General features: G+C 46.9%; 1 protein-coding gene across 1 annotated transcript in view; it reads right to left on the reverse strand.

Annotated features, from left to right (window-relative positions):
* Positions 1-17436, reverse strand: part of LOC106829208 (zinc finger protein 543-like) — a 25929-nt gene extending 8493 nt beyond the window's left edge. Inside the window, exons 1-2 of the mRNA XM_014838194.3 lie at positions 17205-17436; positions 5646-5772 (exon numbers count right to left, since the gene is read on the reverse strand). Of these exons, the coding sequence (XP_014693680.3) occupies positions 5646-5772; positions 17205-17237 (160 nt within the window). The 5' untranslated portion in view covers positions 17238-17436. The remainder of the gene's footprint in view (positions 1-5645; positions 5773-17204) is intronic.
* Between the last annotated feature and the right edge of the window lie 718 nt (positions 17437-18154).

An 18154-nucleotide genomic window follows, 5' to 3' on the forward strand; every position in this document is an offset into this window, starting at 1 on the left:
CAATCTGTTTCCCAGGGAAACTACCTTATATGTATAACTGGGTTGGAAAAATAAGTCAATAAAAGGTAGACAATGAAAGCCAGATTTGTCAGGGTCAGAGAAAGAAGTTACAAATAGGCAGGGAGGGAAGGCTAGAATGAACCATGTTATACCAGATTAGAGTTGAGAAGGAATTAGAAAATACACACCTGTATTTCTTAGCTCTCTTCTGAGAAGGTCTAGAAGCAACACCGTAGGAACAAGCCCACCCAGTGCCTAGGCCTAGATCTTGGTTCCTAAATACTATTATTCAACAGCATTGAGGAAAAGGAAGCAGGGATCCTCGGAGAGACAGCTGACTCTACGGCAGTGACAGAGAAAAGAAATGAACCTCTCACAGTGCAAGGAAATAAGAAAGTCCTCAACAACTAAAGAATAGGGACATGTTAAAGGGACACAGGAGTCAACCTGAAAGAGCTCTCAATGTCCAAACCTGGAACAATTTGCACAACAAAACAAATAAACATAACATTGATTACAACCCAAAGTATAAAACAAACATACATGAATCTACACTGATATAAATAAATGATCAATTGGATAAATAAATAAATGTGGAAGAAGGGACAAGTCTTCTCAATGGAGGATCCCAAGTAACACATGTAGATATTTCTCTCGTTGAGTATGGGCTGGAGTTAGGGACTCATCTCCAAAGAACAGAGTACAGAAAGGGAAAAATAATAATTTTACAGTCAAGCAACCTGGTAGACACCACCTTAAATGAGTGATTAAAGTCCCCATCACCAGTAATGTCATGTGGAAATTATATATCCCTCATATGAGGTGATGAGAAGGACACTTCACCTCTGTGGAAGTCTTCTTAAAAGCCACAACCTGTCTAAACAGGAGCAAAGCATCAGAGAAACCCAAATTGAAGGACATTCTACAAGGTGCCTGGCTGGTATTCTTCAAAATTGCCAATGTCACGAAAAATATGGCAAGGCTGAGAAACTGTCACAGGCCAGAGAAACTAAGGGGACATAACAACCAATGGGAGTGTTACCCCACGTTGGAGGCAGGAACAGATAAAGGACACTGGTGGAAAAACTGGTGAAATCCAAATCAAGTCTGGACTTTAGTTAATAAACAGAACTTAATGTATGTAGCATGGTCATGTAAGATGTTAACGTGAGAAGTAATATCTTACGTTAGGAAGAAGGAAATGTATGCGGAAACTCTCCATACTATTTATATAACTTCTCTGTAGGCCTCAAATGATTCTAAAATAAAAAATTTACTTAAAAATGAACTTTTGGGGGCTGGCCCTGGGGCATAGTGGTGAAGTTTGGTGTGCTCTGCTTTGGCGGCCCAGGTTCATGGGCTCCGATCCAGGGTGCAGACATACACCACTTGTCAGCCATGCTGTGGTGGTGACCCACATATAAAATAGAAGAAGAGTAGCACAAACGTTAGCTCAGGGTGATTCTTCTTCAGCAAAAAAAAACAAAAAAAAACTTCTAAAGGTTCCTTTGAAAGCTATACAGTAAGTTTTACATGTGGTATCAAAATTACACCTATGAAAATATTGTACGGGGCTGGCCCAGTGGCACAGCAGTTAAGTTCGCATGTTCCTCTTTGCCAGCCCAGGGTTTGCCAGCTCAGATCCCAGGCGTGGACATGGCGCCGCTTGGCAAGGCATGCTGTGGCAGGCGTCCCACAAATAAAGTAGAGGAAGATGGGGACAGATGTTAGCTCAGGGCCAGTCTTCCTCAGCAAAAAGAAGAGGATTGGCAGCAGAGGTTAGCTCAGGGCTAATCTTCCTCAAAAAAAAAAAAATTGTAATAAAGAAAACAATTCTTCTAATGCCAGTATTAAGGGAACTTGTGATTTGGGATAAAACCTCGTATCAATCATGATTCATCTCAAACAATACAGACAGGAGAAAATATGAGGTGGGTACCATATTAGATGATAACAATGCCAAAGTTGAATAGTTGAATGAAATTATTCATGAATTGTCAAAAGTATTAATAAGAAGTTCTGTTCAATAAAAGGTTAAAGAAAGACAAAAGATAGAGTAAAAATTACAATAAGTTTGCAACACATATAGTTAATAGGACATTAATATAAGGAATGTAGAAAGATTTCTTTAACATCTAAAACAGAAGTTCAAAATGCTAAACAAAAAAATAAGTGAAGAAGCAAGGTCCCTGAGAAGGCAGAAAAAGGTATGATTTGGTCTCCAGTGCAGGTGTGGCATGAAAACCTCTTCCATGGAGGTGAGAAGGGAAGCAATAGGTATAAGATAGAGATGAATCTGGAAGGCCAAGGAGCAAGAGCAGAAAGACAGGAACTGGGTTGCATGCTGAGACATCAGTGGCTCAGGGAGTGGTGATTGTTTGGATCAATGGTCAAGTGGATGGGGAAGGTGGTGCAAGAGACAGAGCTGACCAGAAACAAAGATCAGATGTGGGCCGACCAGTGAGCCGTGTGTTGGCATCACATTGCCAAGAGATGATGAGAGCTTAGACTAGGAGGTTCCTGGTGAAGCTCATGGAGGTGGCGGAGGTGATGGTTTCACTGGATGTGAAAAACAAAAAGTAAGCAAGATGAGGATGCTGGATGTTGGATTAGATGGAGGCAGAATGTTATTGGTTTGTGCAAGGTTGTTTCCCACCGTCTCCACTGTCTGATTCACAGGACCATCCACTGAAATTGTGGAGGATGGAGGAGGGGACAAGATCATGACTTCCTTCTTAGGCATGAAGAATGTGATGAGACATAGGGAATGTAACTAAAAGGTAAGTATTAGGAAGACAGTCAGTTGGGCTGAGGAGGGGCGGGCTGAGCAGTGCCAGGAAGCAGGAGAGAGGCAAGACCATGACTCTGCAGTGGCACCCTTCAACACACTTGATGACTCCAACTGCCCTCAGCAGCCCAGCTGTGTAGCAGACAAAGCCAGATGTTGAGGTTTTACAGTAAAGGAGGTGCAGGAAGACAATGGAGTTAGGGATTGCTTCTGTCTCACAAATAGGAGGATGGATCAATGGATAGAGAAGGGTGGGATGCAGAGTGCAGGCACGCAGAGTAAGACAGGCTCTTTTTCTTCCGAGTCCGGAAGGGCATGGGAGAGATGCCGTGTGGTTGATAATCACTACATGAAAGACCCTAATAGCTGACATTTGTTGAGCTCCTAACTATGGCTCAGACATGGGGCTAAGCAGTTTCATGCATTAAATGATTCTATCTTCAAACAGCCCAATGAGTTAGAAATTATTATCATTTTCATTTTCCAAGAGTAGGCTGAATGCTGCAGATTGGGTGAGTGTAAACCAAACCCCTCTGCTCTTCTTGGGCACCATTTCCCCTCAATTCCATTTCCCTGCTGCATCCAAAGAGGGATGAGCAATTAATGAGCTCTCATCAACAGTGGGAGAAGTGATGTGTGTGCATGCAACTGGGGGTGACTTCCATCCTTGCTCTCGTTTCCCCTCTGCCAGTGGAATGTTGCCAAGGTAACCATAAAGCCACATATGGACGACAGAAGGCACCTGCGTCTCTGAATAACTGTGTCATACGAACTCCCAGGCTGACCCACATGGACCCTGCCATGAGTGAGAAAAATATTTTTCATGTGTTGAGCTACTGAGATTTTGGAAGTTATGTTACTGCAGCAACATTAACTCAGCCTAACTTAGCTAAATGAGGCACAATGACAGCATGCAACTTCCCCACTGTCACAGGGCTGGAGAGGGTCAAAGGCAGGTTTTAAGAACAAGCGTTTGGAGCCCACAGCCTCACTCTTACCTAATCAAACAGGTTCTTCAGCTGGTGGCAGGAAAGAATGGGTTGGGGTGAGAGGACAGAGGGACCTAAAGACTAAGAGCTCTACAGCAACCCAGGCACCCAAGGAGGCCACAACAAGGAGCTTCCCACGGAACTGCAGAGGCAGGGATCCCCTCACAGGGAAGGCTGCCGTGACCCCCACTGCCTATTTCTTGGTCACCCGCCGGGACAGGTGCTTTGGGAAAGGCCTGTCTTCACTGTCCATAGCTCCGGCCTGCACTCCAGGAGAGGATCAGCTCTGGTTTGGGAACTGGATATTGTGTTTGTGGAAAAAGGAGTACGATATGCGTATTTTAGCAAAGACAAAAAGAAATGTCTCAATGCTGTCTGGGACTTCGGGATGGAAAGGAGACCTCGGAATGAGGCTGCTTTGTCCACAAACACAACACTGATCAGTGACCTGTGAACCAAGGCCAAGAACATCATTGGGTCCTAAAGGTTGAGTAAGGTAGTGCTGGCTGTCTAAACTGATCCATCTCCCTTACCTCCATCCTAGAGAGCCCCAAAACTGTTCAGATGCGGGCGTGGGACCCAGGTATACCAATGGCAACGGCACATTAACTATGACCATTGCTATTAATTGCTTTTCTTTGACCAACTTTTAATTATACTTTAACAGATTTTAAAAAAGGGAATCTTGTGTCAGTTTGAAAAACTGAAAAACCAGTTTCATTTGCCACAAGTGGAAAATTACTACAAGAAAATCAAAATAGCACTGTTCAGTCTCAGTGAACTCACAGTGCCTGCTCAGGGCTTGAGTCTGAGGCTGTCCCTTCTGTTCAAAAGGGAAATTACCAACAGTCCAAGGGCATTAAAGACTCTGCACAAAACAGATATTTCCTCCCTAAACAATCAGCAAGCAGGAAGGAAGAGAGAAAAAGGAATGGCTTTCTCTGATTGTCCATCAATGCCATTTGTTGTGTTTGTGCACCCTCCAAAATCATCTCCCATCCCAACAGAGGGTCATGGCCCAGACTTAAGGATACAGGACAGAGCATGTAGACATCAGGTGTCAAAGAAGCCTCTGAAATGGGACTGTGTTGTTTAGAATGACGGCAGTAGGACTCACACAGCCGCCTCTGGTATCTTGACTAGTTCACTCACTTTCTGAAGAACATCCCATTACCTATGGTCCTGCTGACTGGGCTGTGAACCAACCAAGCTCGGTCACTCAGTTTCCATCTCGTGGGAATCTGGAGAAGGGAGAGACTAGGGCCAGCCTGTGCTGAGCCCCAGGGTGAGAGGTAAAGGGAAGTGTGGGCTTGGGTGGCGGTTTCCTGCCAGGAGGACACCCATGCAGAGACAGCCAGCTGGAGAGAAAGACAGAGAAATGAAAAAAACATACAGAGAAGGAGAAACTCGGAACTGGGGAAGTTTCTCAGAGTGAGGACAGGGGCGGGCACTTCTGGCCATGAACTCCTTGTAGCAGAAAAAGCCAGTCTGTTGAGAATGGCACAAAGAGACTCATAAAGAGACACAAAAATCAGAACTCCCCGAGGCCAAGATCTAATCAGGATTTCTTCCGTTTCCTGACTTTAGGCTTTCATGGTACTGACTGGACATCCTGCCCTTGAATATTAAAAGGCACCCACAGTTCCTCCAATGAATCCTTCTTCTTTGATATCTGAGCCGTTTTGAGGGGAACTATGTTTCTTGCCCAAAATTCCTTGTGAGAGACACAGAACACTAGGCAGCAGAAGGCGAAACCAATACATGTGACGGATGCGAGGAAGAGGAGGGCGTCACGTGGAAGGCTTCTGAACAAAGGGCAGGATGAAGGAGGGTGTACGTCCCCAAGGAGAGGAGCAGTGAGGCCTTACCCAGAGAGGCCAGGAGCTGACAGGTATCCAACATCACCTCCCAGTACAGGGTCCTCTGGGAAGTGTCCAGCTGCCCCCATTCGTCCTGGGTAAAAGTCACTGCCACATCCTTGAAGGTCACTGATACCTGGAAAGTCAAAGAGAGGTAGTTTTGTTGGCCCTGGGCCATTGAGATGAGACCAGAGCCCGATGCTCAGCCGCTGGCAAAGGACCCTAAAGCCCCAAGGCCAGAATCACTGAGCATTTCCTGGGAGCAGATGGGGTTCAGGGGAGGCCGCCCCAAGATGTGCTACTTTGGCACGTGGAGTATTTTGAGCTGAAGGCAACTTACACCCTGTGGGCTGAACAAAGACTTTTACCTCTCTCTTGAGGAATTTAAGTTAATGGTCTTGCCTATAAGGAGAGTAATTACCAGAAACAACCTTTTTAATGACCTATCTGTATGACAGGGTAGCATCTAATTCCTGAACATCTGCTCTTCTTATCCTCCTGTGAATTACCCTCCTCCCCTTTGGAGCCCCAGCCCGCTATCCCATTCTTGGCCCAAGATGGCATAAATACCTCAGTTTACCTTTGTGTCTCTGAACTTCTCATGGATGTGGGGTTCCGATATGTATGAAATTAATTAAATGTGATTTTTGCCTACTAATCTATCTCATGACAATTTAATTCTGAGACCAGCCACAAGAACCCAGAGGGTAGAGGAAAATTTCTTTCTCGCCAACAGCTGGCGTAGCCGGCAGGATAAACTTCTCCAGTGGGACTCTGCTCCCTTTGAGGCTGCTGTGGCTGAGAGATCCTGGGACAGACATCTGACGAGCGCCACAGAAGGTAAGGGTTCTTACCCCATCAGTCCCCCAGATCTCCGACTGCTGCAGGTCCACTGGAAGCAAGAGTGCTAAGTCTCTTTTTCTCTTTCCTAAATTTAGATTAGCAGGACAAAATATTTGTGAAACTATTTCAATACTTCAATAGTTTCTTTCTTTCTTTTTTTTTTGGCTTTATCTCTGCAAACCCCTGTGTACATAGTTGTATATCTTAGTTGCAGGTCCTCCTAGTTGTGGCATGTGGGATGCCACCCCAACGTGGCCCGACGAGCAGTGCCATGTCCGCGCACTGGATCCAAACCCTGGGCAGCTGCAGCACAGCGTGCAAACTTAACCACTCGGCCACGGGGCCGGCCCTTCAATAGTTTCTTGAACTTAACAACTCCAGTGAATTTGGTAGACTACTCTTGGTTTTATTTTATGCATTTCCTCCCAGAGATGGTCGTCACAAGAAGGAAATTCCACAGGCAAAGTCAGCTCACGGGTATTGCAGTCTGGAAGGGTTTCCCTGTGTGAGGAACCTCAAGCTACAAGGTTTTTCCTTCCATCCTGTTATGGGTCCTGAGAGCTTGGCTTTTCTAACCAGTGAGAAAATTCTCTCTGATCTCCACCAATCCGGGAGGTGCATTTACTGGGGTTCATCTGGCGGCCAGTTGAATAGATTGGGGTTCTGAGTCCTGAGCTCTCAAGGGAGTTTGTCCTTCTTTCTTAAGACTATCTTTGGTCGTGAACTCTTTTTTGTATCATGGGGGTTACATCATGTGCACCCACTCCAGGGATGGATCTTGTGTCCACGGTAAAGATTTATTCTCAGCCTAGAAAGTTACCTCCAGGTCTTTCCATAAGGCTTACTGGATTGAATAGCTATTGGAATAAATACAAAAATGAAGATCCTACTTGTCAGTGGCCAGATGATGGATCTTTTGAATCAAATATGGAACTTCCATATTTGAAAAAACTTTTAGAGAGCTCTCATTCCAAGCAGCTGCCTTACTGGTATTTATGGGAGGATCAAATTGAAGAGAAAATCCAAAGAAGTGGCTAGCCTCAGGGAATCTCTTAATAAAATGAAAGAACACAAGACAGACCTAGAATAAGGATTCAAAACCAAACCTAGCATAAATTCTCCCTGTCCTCCCTCTTATACCCCCTTAATCCCCAGCTCCCTGTCCCTGACCCTCCAGGTCTTTGCGATCACCGGGCCCCTGGTCTAAACCTCCCTCAGAACCCAGCTCCCACTTCCTCAGCCACTTCCCTTAGATCCTAGGACTCTCACTTGTCCAGAAAACACCCACCTGACTGTTTTCACTTCCCTTTCTCTAGAAGACCTACAGAGGGCACTCAGGCCTGACCTCCAAGCAAGGCGGACAGGGGTCACTTGTGTCAATGCTGAACGCCAGGAGTGAATTTAGCAGACGCAGTCAGGAAGGGCAGGAAGGCTCACTGTGCTGTCCCTTATGTCTCCTTCTACTTTCCAGGGTGCGATAAACTGGCCCTGCCAACTTCATACATTCACACAGTGTCCCTTGTGGATGTATTCTAGACCTCCTCCGCAAAGAATTCAGGTCCCCTGGACAGCAGCCGATCTTTTAAATGATAAAACCCTCCTACCTCCACTGTCAGAAGATCCTACAAAATTGAGAGAGGAGTTAGAACGATTAGTGACTATTCATAACCCCACTGACTGGCTACTAAGGCGCGTTCTTCCAACCCATGGTTACACTGCAGTTAGCAGACAGGCCAGACAGCCTCTAGAGAAAACCCTTCCCGCAGGGGATGGCTCTGCTGGAGGCTGATATTCAGGGTTTAATGGAAGCTGTTTTAGAGGCATTTCCTCCTAAAGCTAATTGGCCAAGGATTGAATTATGCACTCACAGGGGAGGAGAACATCCAAAAGCCTTTGTCGAACCATTTATACAAACCTTTCGAAGGCACACTGCGTCAAACCCAGAAGCCCGGAGCAGAGGAATCTGATTTCTGCTGCATGGGCAATTTTCTCCCCATATAAAAACACAAATTCAAAATAGTGTAGTTGGTTGGTCAGGGCAACTGTTATGCATAATGGAGGCTGCCAAGTAATTCTTTGAAAATAGTTTGCTGGAACGTAGAAGGAAAAAGAGTTAAAAGCAACAATTCTTGCTCTGCAAGTTGAATCTTTAGTAAGACAGAGCAAGATATGGAAAAGGCCTTAAAGGCTTTTCAGAGCCTCCCCCCATTTGCCTCCAGACAAATGCAGGTATCGTAAAAAAGCCAGGACATTGGAAAGGAAATTGTCCAGTGCTTAAGAGAAAGCAAACTGTAAGAAGTAACACCCCTCCTCTCAGGCCCCAGTCTGCCCAGGTTCATTTTTCTCCTCCTGAGGGGCATTTCCCTCTCAAATGATGGGGTCAGCCAAACCTCAGTCAAACCCCTAAAATCGAGTTCGGAACTGGATTCTTAATTGATACTGGTGTGACTTTCTGTGCCATCCACTCAGAGGACTGTTCAGTCTGGTCACCTGTGATGCTATTCAAGCTGTTGGAGTCTCTGGGTGGCCTATTTCGCTGCCCACATCTCAGCCCACTCTAACATTTTTAGGCCCCATTAATGCTCATCATGCCTTTCTGGTTTCCAATTCTTCACCAGCAAACCTTCTTGGCAGAGACTTGTCATGTAAATTTAATGCCACCATAAATTGTAATGAGAAAGGCGTTTTTATCTCTCCACCCTCAGACCAAACTCTGAATCTCCCACTTTCCTTACTAGAAACTCATCTTGATCTAAATTCCTCTGAAGATGAGTTTCTAAAAGATGTTCCGCTTAGCCTTTGGGCCGCACATGCAAATGAAGTAGGACTGTTACTGAGTGCAGAACCTGTGCACGTTCCTTGGAAAAAGAATAAACTGCTGCCATCATAGCCCGATACCCCCTCTCCAGGGAGGCAGGGGCAGGAACTGACTCTTAGCAGACTCCCTTCCGCAGCACGGTGTGCTAGAGGGCACCTCTTCACCCTGTAACACTCCAATCTTGCCAGTGAAAAAGGAGGTAAATTTGACTCAGATGGGAACCAAACCTATAGATTTGGACAAGCCCTCAGAGCCATAAACTCTTTTGTAATTCCTTGGCATCCAGTGGTTCCTAATCCAGCTGTTATTCCTACCTTGACCCCCTCTGAGGCGGCCTGCTTCACTGTGACTGACCTCTGCTCAGCCTTTGCTTCGATCCCATGGCACTCTGGTTCACAACCTCTTTTTGTATTTACACTTCATGGGAGACAATTCACGTGGGCTCACCCACCTCAGGAATGCTGTGAGTCGCCTCAATGTTTTCCCAAATCCTTACAGCAGACTTCGATTCTGTAGCCGCTACTCAAGGCTCTACGCTTGTCCAGTGAGTGGATGACCTTTTACTCTGTAATCAAACTAAGCAGGCAGCGCTTACAGATGCCCTTCTTCTCCTAAAGTCACCAGCTGAACAACGCCAGGAAGTCTCCAGATCTAAACTTCAGTGGGTACAAGTGACTGTTACCTACCTAGGACACGAGATTCCCTGGGGCATTTAAAAGCTCACCTAAAGCGCCTTGAGTTAATTTTGCCCATCCCTCTCCCCAAAATGAAAAAACAGTTACATAAAGCTATTGCCGCCAACAGATCCCTAATTTTGCAGCCCTTGCTAAATTTCTGTACACCCTTCTCCCAGCTCTCACCCCAGAGCCAATCTCCTGGCCTTCAGTGGCATTTACCTCCTTTGAAACCTTAAAATTAGCTTTGTCCAAACCCCAGCTCTTGGCTTACCTAATTTTGACAAACTTTTTCATTGATATTGCCATGACAATAAGGGGATTGCTGCAGGCATTCTAGGACAATCCTGTGCCTCTCAGATCCGACCTACAGCATACTTCTCATGCCAGTTAGACCGTGTGGCATCAGGTTTGCCCCCATGCTCGTTGGGGGGGGCCACAGCTGCCACCTTGACTGACAAAGCCAGTGCTCTGACTTTAGGCTCCCCATGTTCCCCATGCTGTGCCTGCTACTTCACAAGTTCATAGGATGCAGCACCTCTCAAGGGCGACAGACCACCGATGAACAGGCCCTTTTAACCAACCCTTCCATCACCTTATCGTCATGGCACATTGAATCCAGCTACTTGACTACCCCTCTCTGATGATGGAGCACCCCACTCTATCCCACGTGATTGCCTTGCAACTACAGAAATGGTCTCAAAGCCATGAGAGGATCTCAGATATCCTTTCAGATAATCCAGATTTCTATTTTGTGACAGCTCCTATAAACGAAATCTCTGGGGAAACATAACAACTGGTCATGCCATAGTCTTCCCACAGGAAACTCCTAGGCACGCTCCTCGCCCCTATAAGACAGGTCAAGCTGCTGGACTCGTAACTCTCACTGGAGGCTGCCCAAGAGCAAAAGGGAAAACTGCCACTATTTACAAAGACTCCAGATATGCTTTTGGAGTCTGCCAAGCTGTTGGCACAATTTGGAAATCCCGTGGATTCGCAACTTCTGCAGGAACTCTACTGCTAATGGGCAGATGATTGCTGCACTGCCACAAGCTATTCAGCTCCCTTCTCAAATTGCCACTGGTCACCGTTCAACCCACAGTAAGGGGACAGGCTGACAAAGCTGCGAGGCATGCAGCTTACCAAGGACTCCCTTATCCTTTCTCCATCCAATTTCTAAACCTGTCTTTATCCCTGACTGATATTATTAGCTATCAGGCAGATGCCCTATGATCTGAAAAAGACAAATGGACACAAAAGGGTGTAGAACAATGATCAGATGGATTACACACTGGGCCACATGGACCTCCTGCAGCCCTTTTTTGTCTTTTTGGCTTGCAATTATCTCCCCCCAAGCAGGACATATGTGCAGACGGAGGGTAGTTACAGAAATGAAAGACAATTGGTTTTGCCCTGGCACCCACAAAATTTCCAACCAAATTATTTCCCAGTGCACTACTTGCAAATCTCACCAAGTTTCTGGGAGAAATCAGCGTACCCCAGGAAGTCCTCCCAGGCCCTCACTGCTCTTTGTGGCACTCCAAATGGACTTTACAGACTTGTCCCCAGCTTTAGGCTATTCTCACTGTTTACTGTCTGCATGTTTAGTGGATGGACTGAATGCTACCCGACCAGACATGCAGATGCCAGAATGGTAAAGAAATTAATAACTGAGATTATTTGTCATTTTGGCATTCCTTTATGGACTGAATCAGACCAAGGAACTCATTTTATAGCTGAGATGAACTACTTGCTTGCAAAAACTCTGGGGTACTCAAATTTCATACCCTACATCATCCTCAATCGTCTGGGCAAGTGGAACATAAAAATCTAGACATAAAAAGGACTTTAGGAAAAATGTGTCAGGAAACCAGACTTAAACGGCCAGAATATATAAAGATCCTTGGCCCTTACAAAGATCTGGAACACTCCAAATAGGAGACATGGATTGACCCCTTCTGAAATAGTTTTTGTACACCCAATGCCTCTTGGCATCTCTACATCCTGCATTTCTGGATTAAGCGAATATTGTGGGAACTTAAGCAAACAATTTGATGCTAGCACTAGCTCTATACAAGAACTAACTAGTATACTTGAAGCACATCACCGACAGGTAAAAGGGCATGGCCTCCACCAACTGACCAGTCTTGCCATCCCTTTGGACCATGAGACTGGGTGTACCTCCAGGTCTTGAGAAGAAAACACGTGCTGTTGCCTTGCTGGGAATGACCTTTTGAAGTCCTACTGACCACCTACACTGCCATCAAAACAAAGGAAAATCTTCCTGGATCCATGCAAGCCAAGGCCAGAACAGACCCAGGACATTACTCTCAAGACAACCGGGAGACAGTCCCCGCAAGTGGCCTTCAACTAAGGATTTCCAGGGCCAATTCCCAGGCCCCAGAAGCAGCTGGCCTCACAAAGCAGACAGCTTTCCCCCAAATCGCGGATCAAGAAACCTTGCTTTCACCTACTCCCCATTTCCGTTTTTAACATACATACACACACAAAAACTCAACAGCTACCTTTTCTTATTAATGAACCTTTTTTTCATTTATTAATCAGTTATTAGAAGGCTGCCTGGAGAGTGCTCTCCCTATCTATGCTGTTTCTCCTCTCTAAGTCTCCACTATGGGTCTTTATCAACCTGTGTCTTGCTCTTTCTAACCCGCTCTTTTTCAACAAGTCGGGCACAGACCAAACGCCCCCTATGCCATTTACCAAACCATGGCCAAGTTAACTAATCAATCTGACTGCTGGTTATGTCAACATCTAGACAGCTCAAAGGAACCTAAACTAGTCTTCAATCCTGCCGATGTGCATGCCTGGTGGGCAAAGGACAGAAGACGGACAAGCGACAGGATATGGTGTCCACAACAAGAAAAACACCACTCTGCCTCTTCTCCTGGTGAGGCATTTAGGCCCTGGAAAACCTCAGAAAGGGTCACGGACTGCCCCTCGCCCAGGTAAAGACAATAGGTGGAAACTTTTTCCTTTGCACTGAAAACACACAAGACACTGGACCTTTCCTGGGTGAAATACCAGGACAATACTGCAATCAAACTCTGTGGTTTGATTCCACAGGTGGCATCTTCAAACCTCTCAAGAAATTTGTGACTCCAGCATCACCCTTTTTGGCACAAACATCTGCCAAGTCACCCACTGTCCAGGACGGCTCACAGGCCACCCCTGTACAACTTGAGCTATTGTAGCTGTCCCCACGATTAAGCTTCCCAATATCACAAATTGTATATGGGTGGATCAAAAATCTGGATTTACTTGGCTGGGTAACAGAACCAAGCTTTACAGCCGGCAAAACTAGACTACAGGCCTCCTATACCAGCTACTTTGCAGTCTGTTCTGCTCTCGCAGACTGACAGGTGCACATGGAAGATGGAGGTGTTTGGACACTAACAGTAGCAATGGCAAAGGTCTTGGAATAATCCAGACCCTGGGAATTACAGGTTTCATTCTAGCCTTGTTTATAAACCACACTGGTATTTTTATGTGGCAACAAAGTATATAAAGAGTTCCCACCTAAATGGTCAGGACACTGGACTTGGGTACCTGGCTCCTTCTATCAACAAATTCTCCACCCGAAATGCCAGCCAACTTACATACACGGGCTCCTTTGTTCACAAAGTCGTGCCACATACACAGGCCACTGGAGAAATCAGAATCCACTTGTGTATCACAACTCCAAATTCTTTTCAGCACTAAGGGTCTTATTCTCAAGTTTTGGAAATTATGAACTGGAAAAGGCAATCTTAAATCTCTCCATGATAATGGAACAAGAGTTCAACACTACTATGCAAACTTTGAAAATACACCAGTCAGAAGTCGAGAGGTTAGCCTCTGTGTTATGCCAAAATCGCCGTGCTCTAGAAACACTGACTGCCCACCAAGGAGGAGCCTGGGCAATCACTGGTGAAAAATGTTGCTTTTATGTGAATCAAACAGTTTAAGTAGCATCTAACTTACATTTATTGAAGAGAAGATTAACACTTTCCATCAGACAAATGAAGCAAAGGCATTTTATTGGACTGACCTATTCCCAGGCCTGGGGAACTGATTTAACAGGGTGTGGGGAGACATGCTCCAATTTGTTCTTCTCTGTTTATTCATTCCCATTCTAATCTATGTTTTTATCTCCCTTTGCAGATTTCTTACCACTTGGCTACAAATTTGTTTTCTCTCTCCACAGTCACCAGCTCAACTTTTAATATGTGAAACTTCCAAGAAGTTTCAGAGGAGGGAGTTGGTGGGGTTCAGGGAAGGCCGTCGCAGATGTGCCACTGTGGCATGTGGAGTGTTTTGAGATGAAGGCAATTGAGACTAGGCTCAAGAGAAACTTTTATGTCTCCCTTGAGGAATTAAAATTAAGGGGCTTGCCTATTACCAGAAATAACCTTTTACTGACCTATCTGTATGACAGGGCAGCATCTAATTCCTGAACATCTGCTCTTCTTATCCTGTGAATTACCCTCCTCCCCAATGAAGCCCAGGTCCCTACCCCATTGTTAGCTCGAGATGGCATAAATACCTCAGTTTACTTTTCTGTCTCTGAACTCCTATGGATATGGGGGTCTCTGTATGTACAAAATTCATTAAATTTGATTTTCTCTTATTAGTCTGTCTCATGTCAATTTAACTCTTAGACCAGCCAGCAGAACCAAGAGGGTAGAGGAAAAGTTCTTCCTCCCCAACACAGCCTAGCTGTGTCAGGCTCCAAGGGGAGGCAGACAAGGTCGATGGACAGACGGTGACTATGTTAGAGACAAAAGCCTTCTATGCTGAAACCACTCACAAAAGACACAAGACAACAGCAAGGCCCCGTGGCCTGAGAGGCACAGACAGCCAGGACTCTGGGAATGAAGAGGAATAGGGGGAACATGACAAGGATCATAATCCCATCATGATGAAAGCAGCACAGCTGAGCCTCACTGGGCCCCAACGTGTGCCTGCATGCTGCTGAGGCTCCACATGCCATACTCTAGCAATGACTAGTTCCCAGCTCTGGAGATAGATTCTGACTTTCAATACAGCCTACTGAGAAGGGTACTTACTTGCTCTGTAGCCTGGGGGAAGTCGACTTATTTCTCTGAGCCTCGATTTCCACATCACTAATAATAATAGCCCCCACTTCACTAGGTAGTTGTGAGAATTAAAGAAAAAAATGTTCATGAAGCAAACGCTGGCGTGCATGGCACGGGTCAGTGCTCAGTGTGTTTTTCCTACTTTTATTAATCCTCCCACAGCTAGGATGTCAATGCCATCATCATCTCTGGGGCACAGTCAGTGGCATGAGGCTCACGCAGCTCTAGCAAGTCACCCAGAGTCACGCGGCCCTGGAGCAGAGGCAGAAGTTGAACATCCGGAAAAGACTGCACCATCTCGCCCTCCTGAGAGGTGTCTCAGAGACACTCCCTGCCAGTGTACACACACTTCCCTCTGGTTGGAAGGTCTCAGCACAGTTAAAGGGTTAAATGAGGGCCAGCTGTTGTGGATGTTTAGTTGGTATTTTTCCTCTTTGCTCTCAGAAAACCCTGAAAAGCAAAATCAACCAAGCCCCCTATCTCTGCTTTTGTAACTCTACCAGATTCTGTGCACAGAGATTCCACAAAATGCACAGGTGGGAAGGGGGGTACTTTATGTAGAACCAGCAAGGCCAGGGAAAGACCCTTCCGAGACACTGGTGCAGAGCTGGGAAGGGAGGGAAGAGGCAGCTCTGCACAGATGGGGCGGGGGCAGGGGGTGGGGAAGGCAGTTTGCAGAGCTGAGGGAATTGCAAGGGCAAAGGCTGAGACGTGGGAAAGAGCTCGGAATGTTCAAGACAGCTCAGCTGGAGGGCAGTGAGGAGAAGGCATGGAAGGAGAGGACAGAAGGGGAGGGGGCGGAGGTGGATGTAGGAGGGACTTGAGGCTATGGGGGAAAGTTTGGCTTTAAGTGTGACAGGAGTCCCCAGAGGGGAGAGTCACTCACTCATTATGCAGTTATGGAGCACCGGTTACAGGCCCTGTACTGTCCCAGGTATGAGGATAAGGCAGAGAAGAGGAGCTCACGTTCCAGGGTTGGGGACAAGGAATGCGGAATACAATCTCGAATGGCCATGAGAATTCTACAGACAACAAAACAGAACAAGGGCTCCAGAGACTGGGTCGACTTTAAATGGGATGAGTGGGGAAGGACTTTTCAAGGAGGGGACAATGGAGGGAGCGTGAAATGCAGTGACAAAGGGAACCACATGTGGCAAATGCACAAGGAAGACAAGTCCTGACAGTGATTAAGAGTATGACAAAAGTAAACAGGGTGCCACGCTAGGGAGTAATCCGGGGCCTGTTGCATGTTTACGGCTAAAAGACAAACCACTCCTGCACACACTCACCACTGAACGTGGAATGAGTCTGCTTTTCAACGGTGAGTGTCTAAACGGGTTCACCACACACAGTTGCAAGTCAACCCCACTTGCAAGAATCAGATGGCAATTGCAAAAGGTGAATTCAGGGGCCTTCTTGCCTCCCAGCCTGATCTGCCATCTTCTGTGCCATAGCAGAGGAGCAGCAATTCCAAACGCGTTATTCCCACCCACCTTTCCCCCCGGGCTATTCCCCTTCCCACCCGACTCATCAGCTGTGTAGAGGTTAGAGCCCAGGAAGGCCCATGGGCCAGATTCTTCTTGGGGTGAGCCCCTAACATCATGGCGGACCCAGGAACGCGCCTCCCTGGCAACAGAGCACACAATGCTGTTCCCCGGGCAGTGCTGGGGAACAGAAGCACATAACACACGTTCCCTCTCCAGTTCCCTAAACCAAAAGAGAACTGTTAACACTGCCATTCTACACCCGACGAAATGGAGGCCCAGCTTAGGCAGGGAAGTTGGAGAGGTCACAGCCCTGGGATGGGTGAGGGCAGAATCCACACTGAGGACTCAGCAGCCCTGTCCCATCCAGCGGGAAGGTCCATGCGGACTGCGCGCACTGGAGAGATTCTGAGAAGCTACATTCCCTCTTCCACACCGCAAACCGGTGACTGCCAGAAATGAGGACCTCGCCATGCACACTCCAGCCCGCATTCCATACCATGGGCTGCGACTGACTCCATGCCAGGGCCTGCAGACCCTATGGCACCGAGGGGAAGGTGAAGACCCCCCTAGATAGCATCTCCCACATCAGGACGCCGGACAGTCAAGGTAGGGGTCCGAGCGGGTAGGGATCTCGGACACCCTCCACACACCTGTGTCGGGTCCATGATTGCCAGCACCGTCATGGAAGTCTGTGTGCGCAGCAGCGACCAAGACGGGTCACTCGAACCCTCCCGCCAGTCCTACAAGACACGGGCGTGGCTCTCGTCTCCTTGGGCGTTTCTCCGCAAGGCGCTGAAGTATCACCTGCCCGGGGAGCTATTGCGCGAACAACCGCAGAGGTTGAAAAGAACGAACCTGCCCAAGACGCCGGAAGTCCCGCCCAACAGGGCAGGACGCACGAGACCTTTTCCCCGTCCCTTATTGGTCCAATTCCCACCGCTTCCCACCGCGCACACACTTCTGGATAATGTAGTTTCTCTCCTGCGTGCAGCAGGGGCCCGGACCCCTTTCCAATCTCCTGATGGACAGCCAGGGAGCCGCGTTGGGACGCTGAGAAAAAGTGACCAGAGCTCTTTGGAATGTGGGGCTTGGCATCTTCTTGATATAAGAAAGATTTAAAATAGAGAGTATATGGGTGTATGCAGGAGGGGAGCGGCGGAGGACTGGACCATAGGGTTTGGAGAGTTGAAAAAAGATGTGCGGAGCCGATGGCAGGGTAGACATGCTTTATTCTCTTAGGCATGCTTTATTCTCTTCCACCGACATGGGGAAGGAGCCCCATGGCTTCTCCTGCGGCCGTTTTTATATGACTTCCACACAAAAGTGGTACACAGCCAGTGCAGGTTGCATAGATATGTTTACATACACGGTTTGGCGCATTCCCTGTCCGCAGTGGACATGCTGAGTCATGTCTGCCGGGTAACTGCTCGGGTCTAATTGTCCATAGTGACTCCATTTTCCCTTTAATGGGGAAGCTATTCTGATTTAAACATGATTTGGCCTGAATTTTATTTTGTTCAGAGCTGCCTGACTATGGCCTGACAGACATACATTGTACGCCTACTTTAACTCACTATCCCAAACCAAAGGATGCAGTCTT

The sequence above is a fragment of the Equus asinus genome, chromosome 26, assembly GCF_041296235.1.
Source record: "Equus asinus isolate D_3611 breed Donkey chromosome 26, EquAss-T2T_v2, whole genome shotgun sequence".
Taxonomy (NCBI): Eukaryota; Metazoa; Chordata; class Mammalia; order Perissodactyla; family Equidae; genus Equus; species Equus asinus.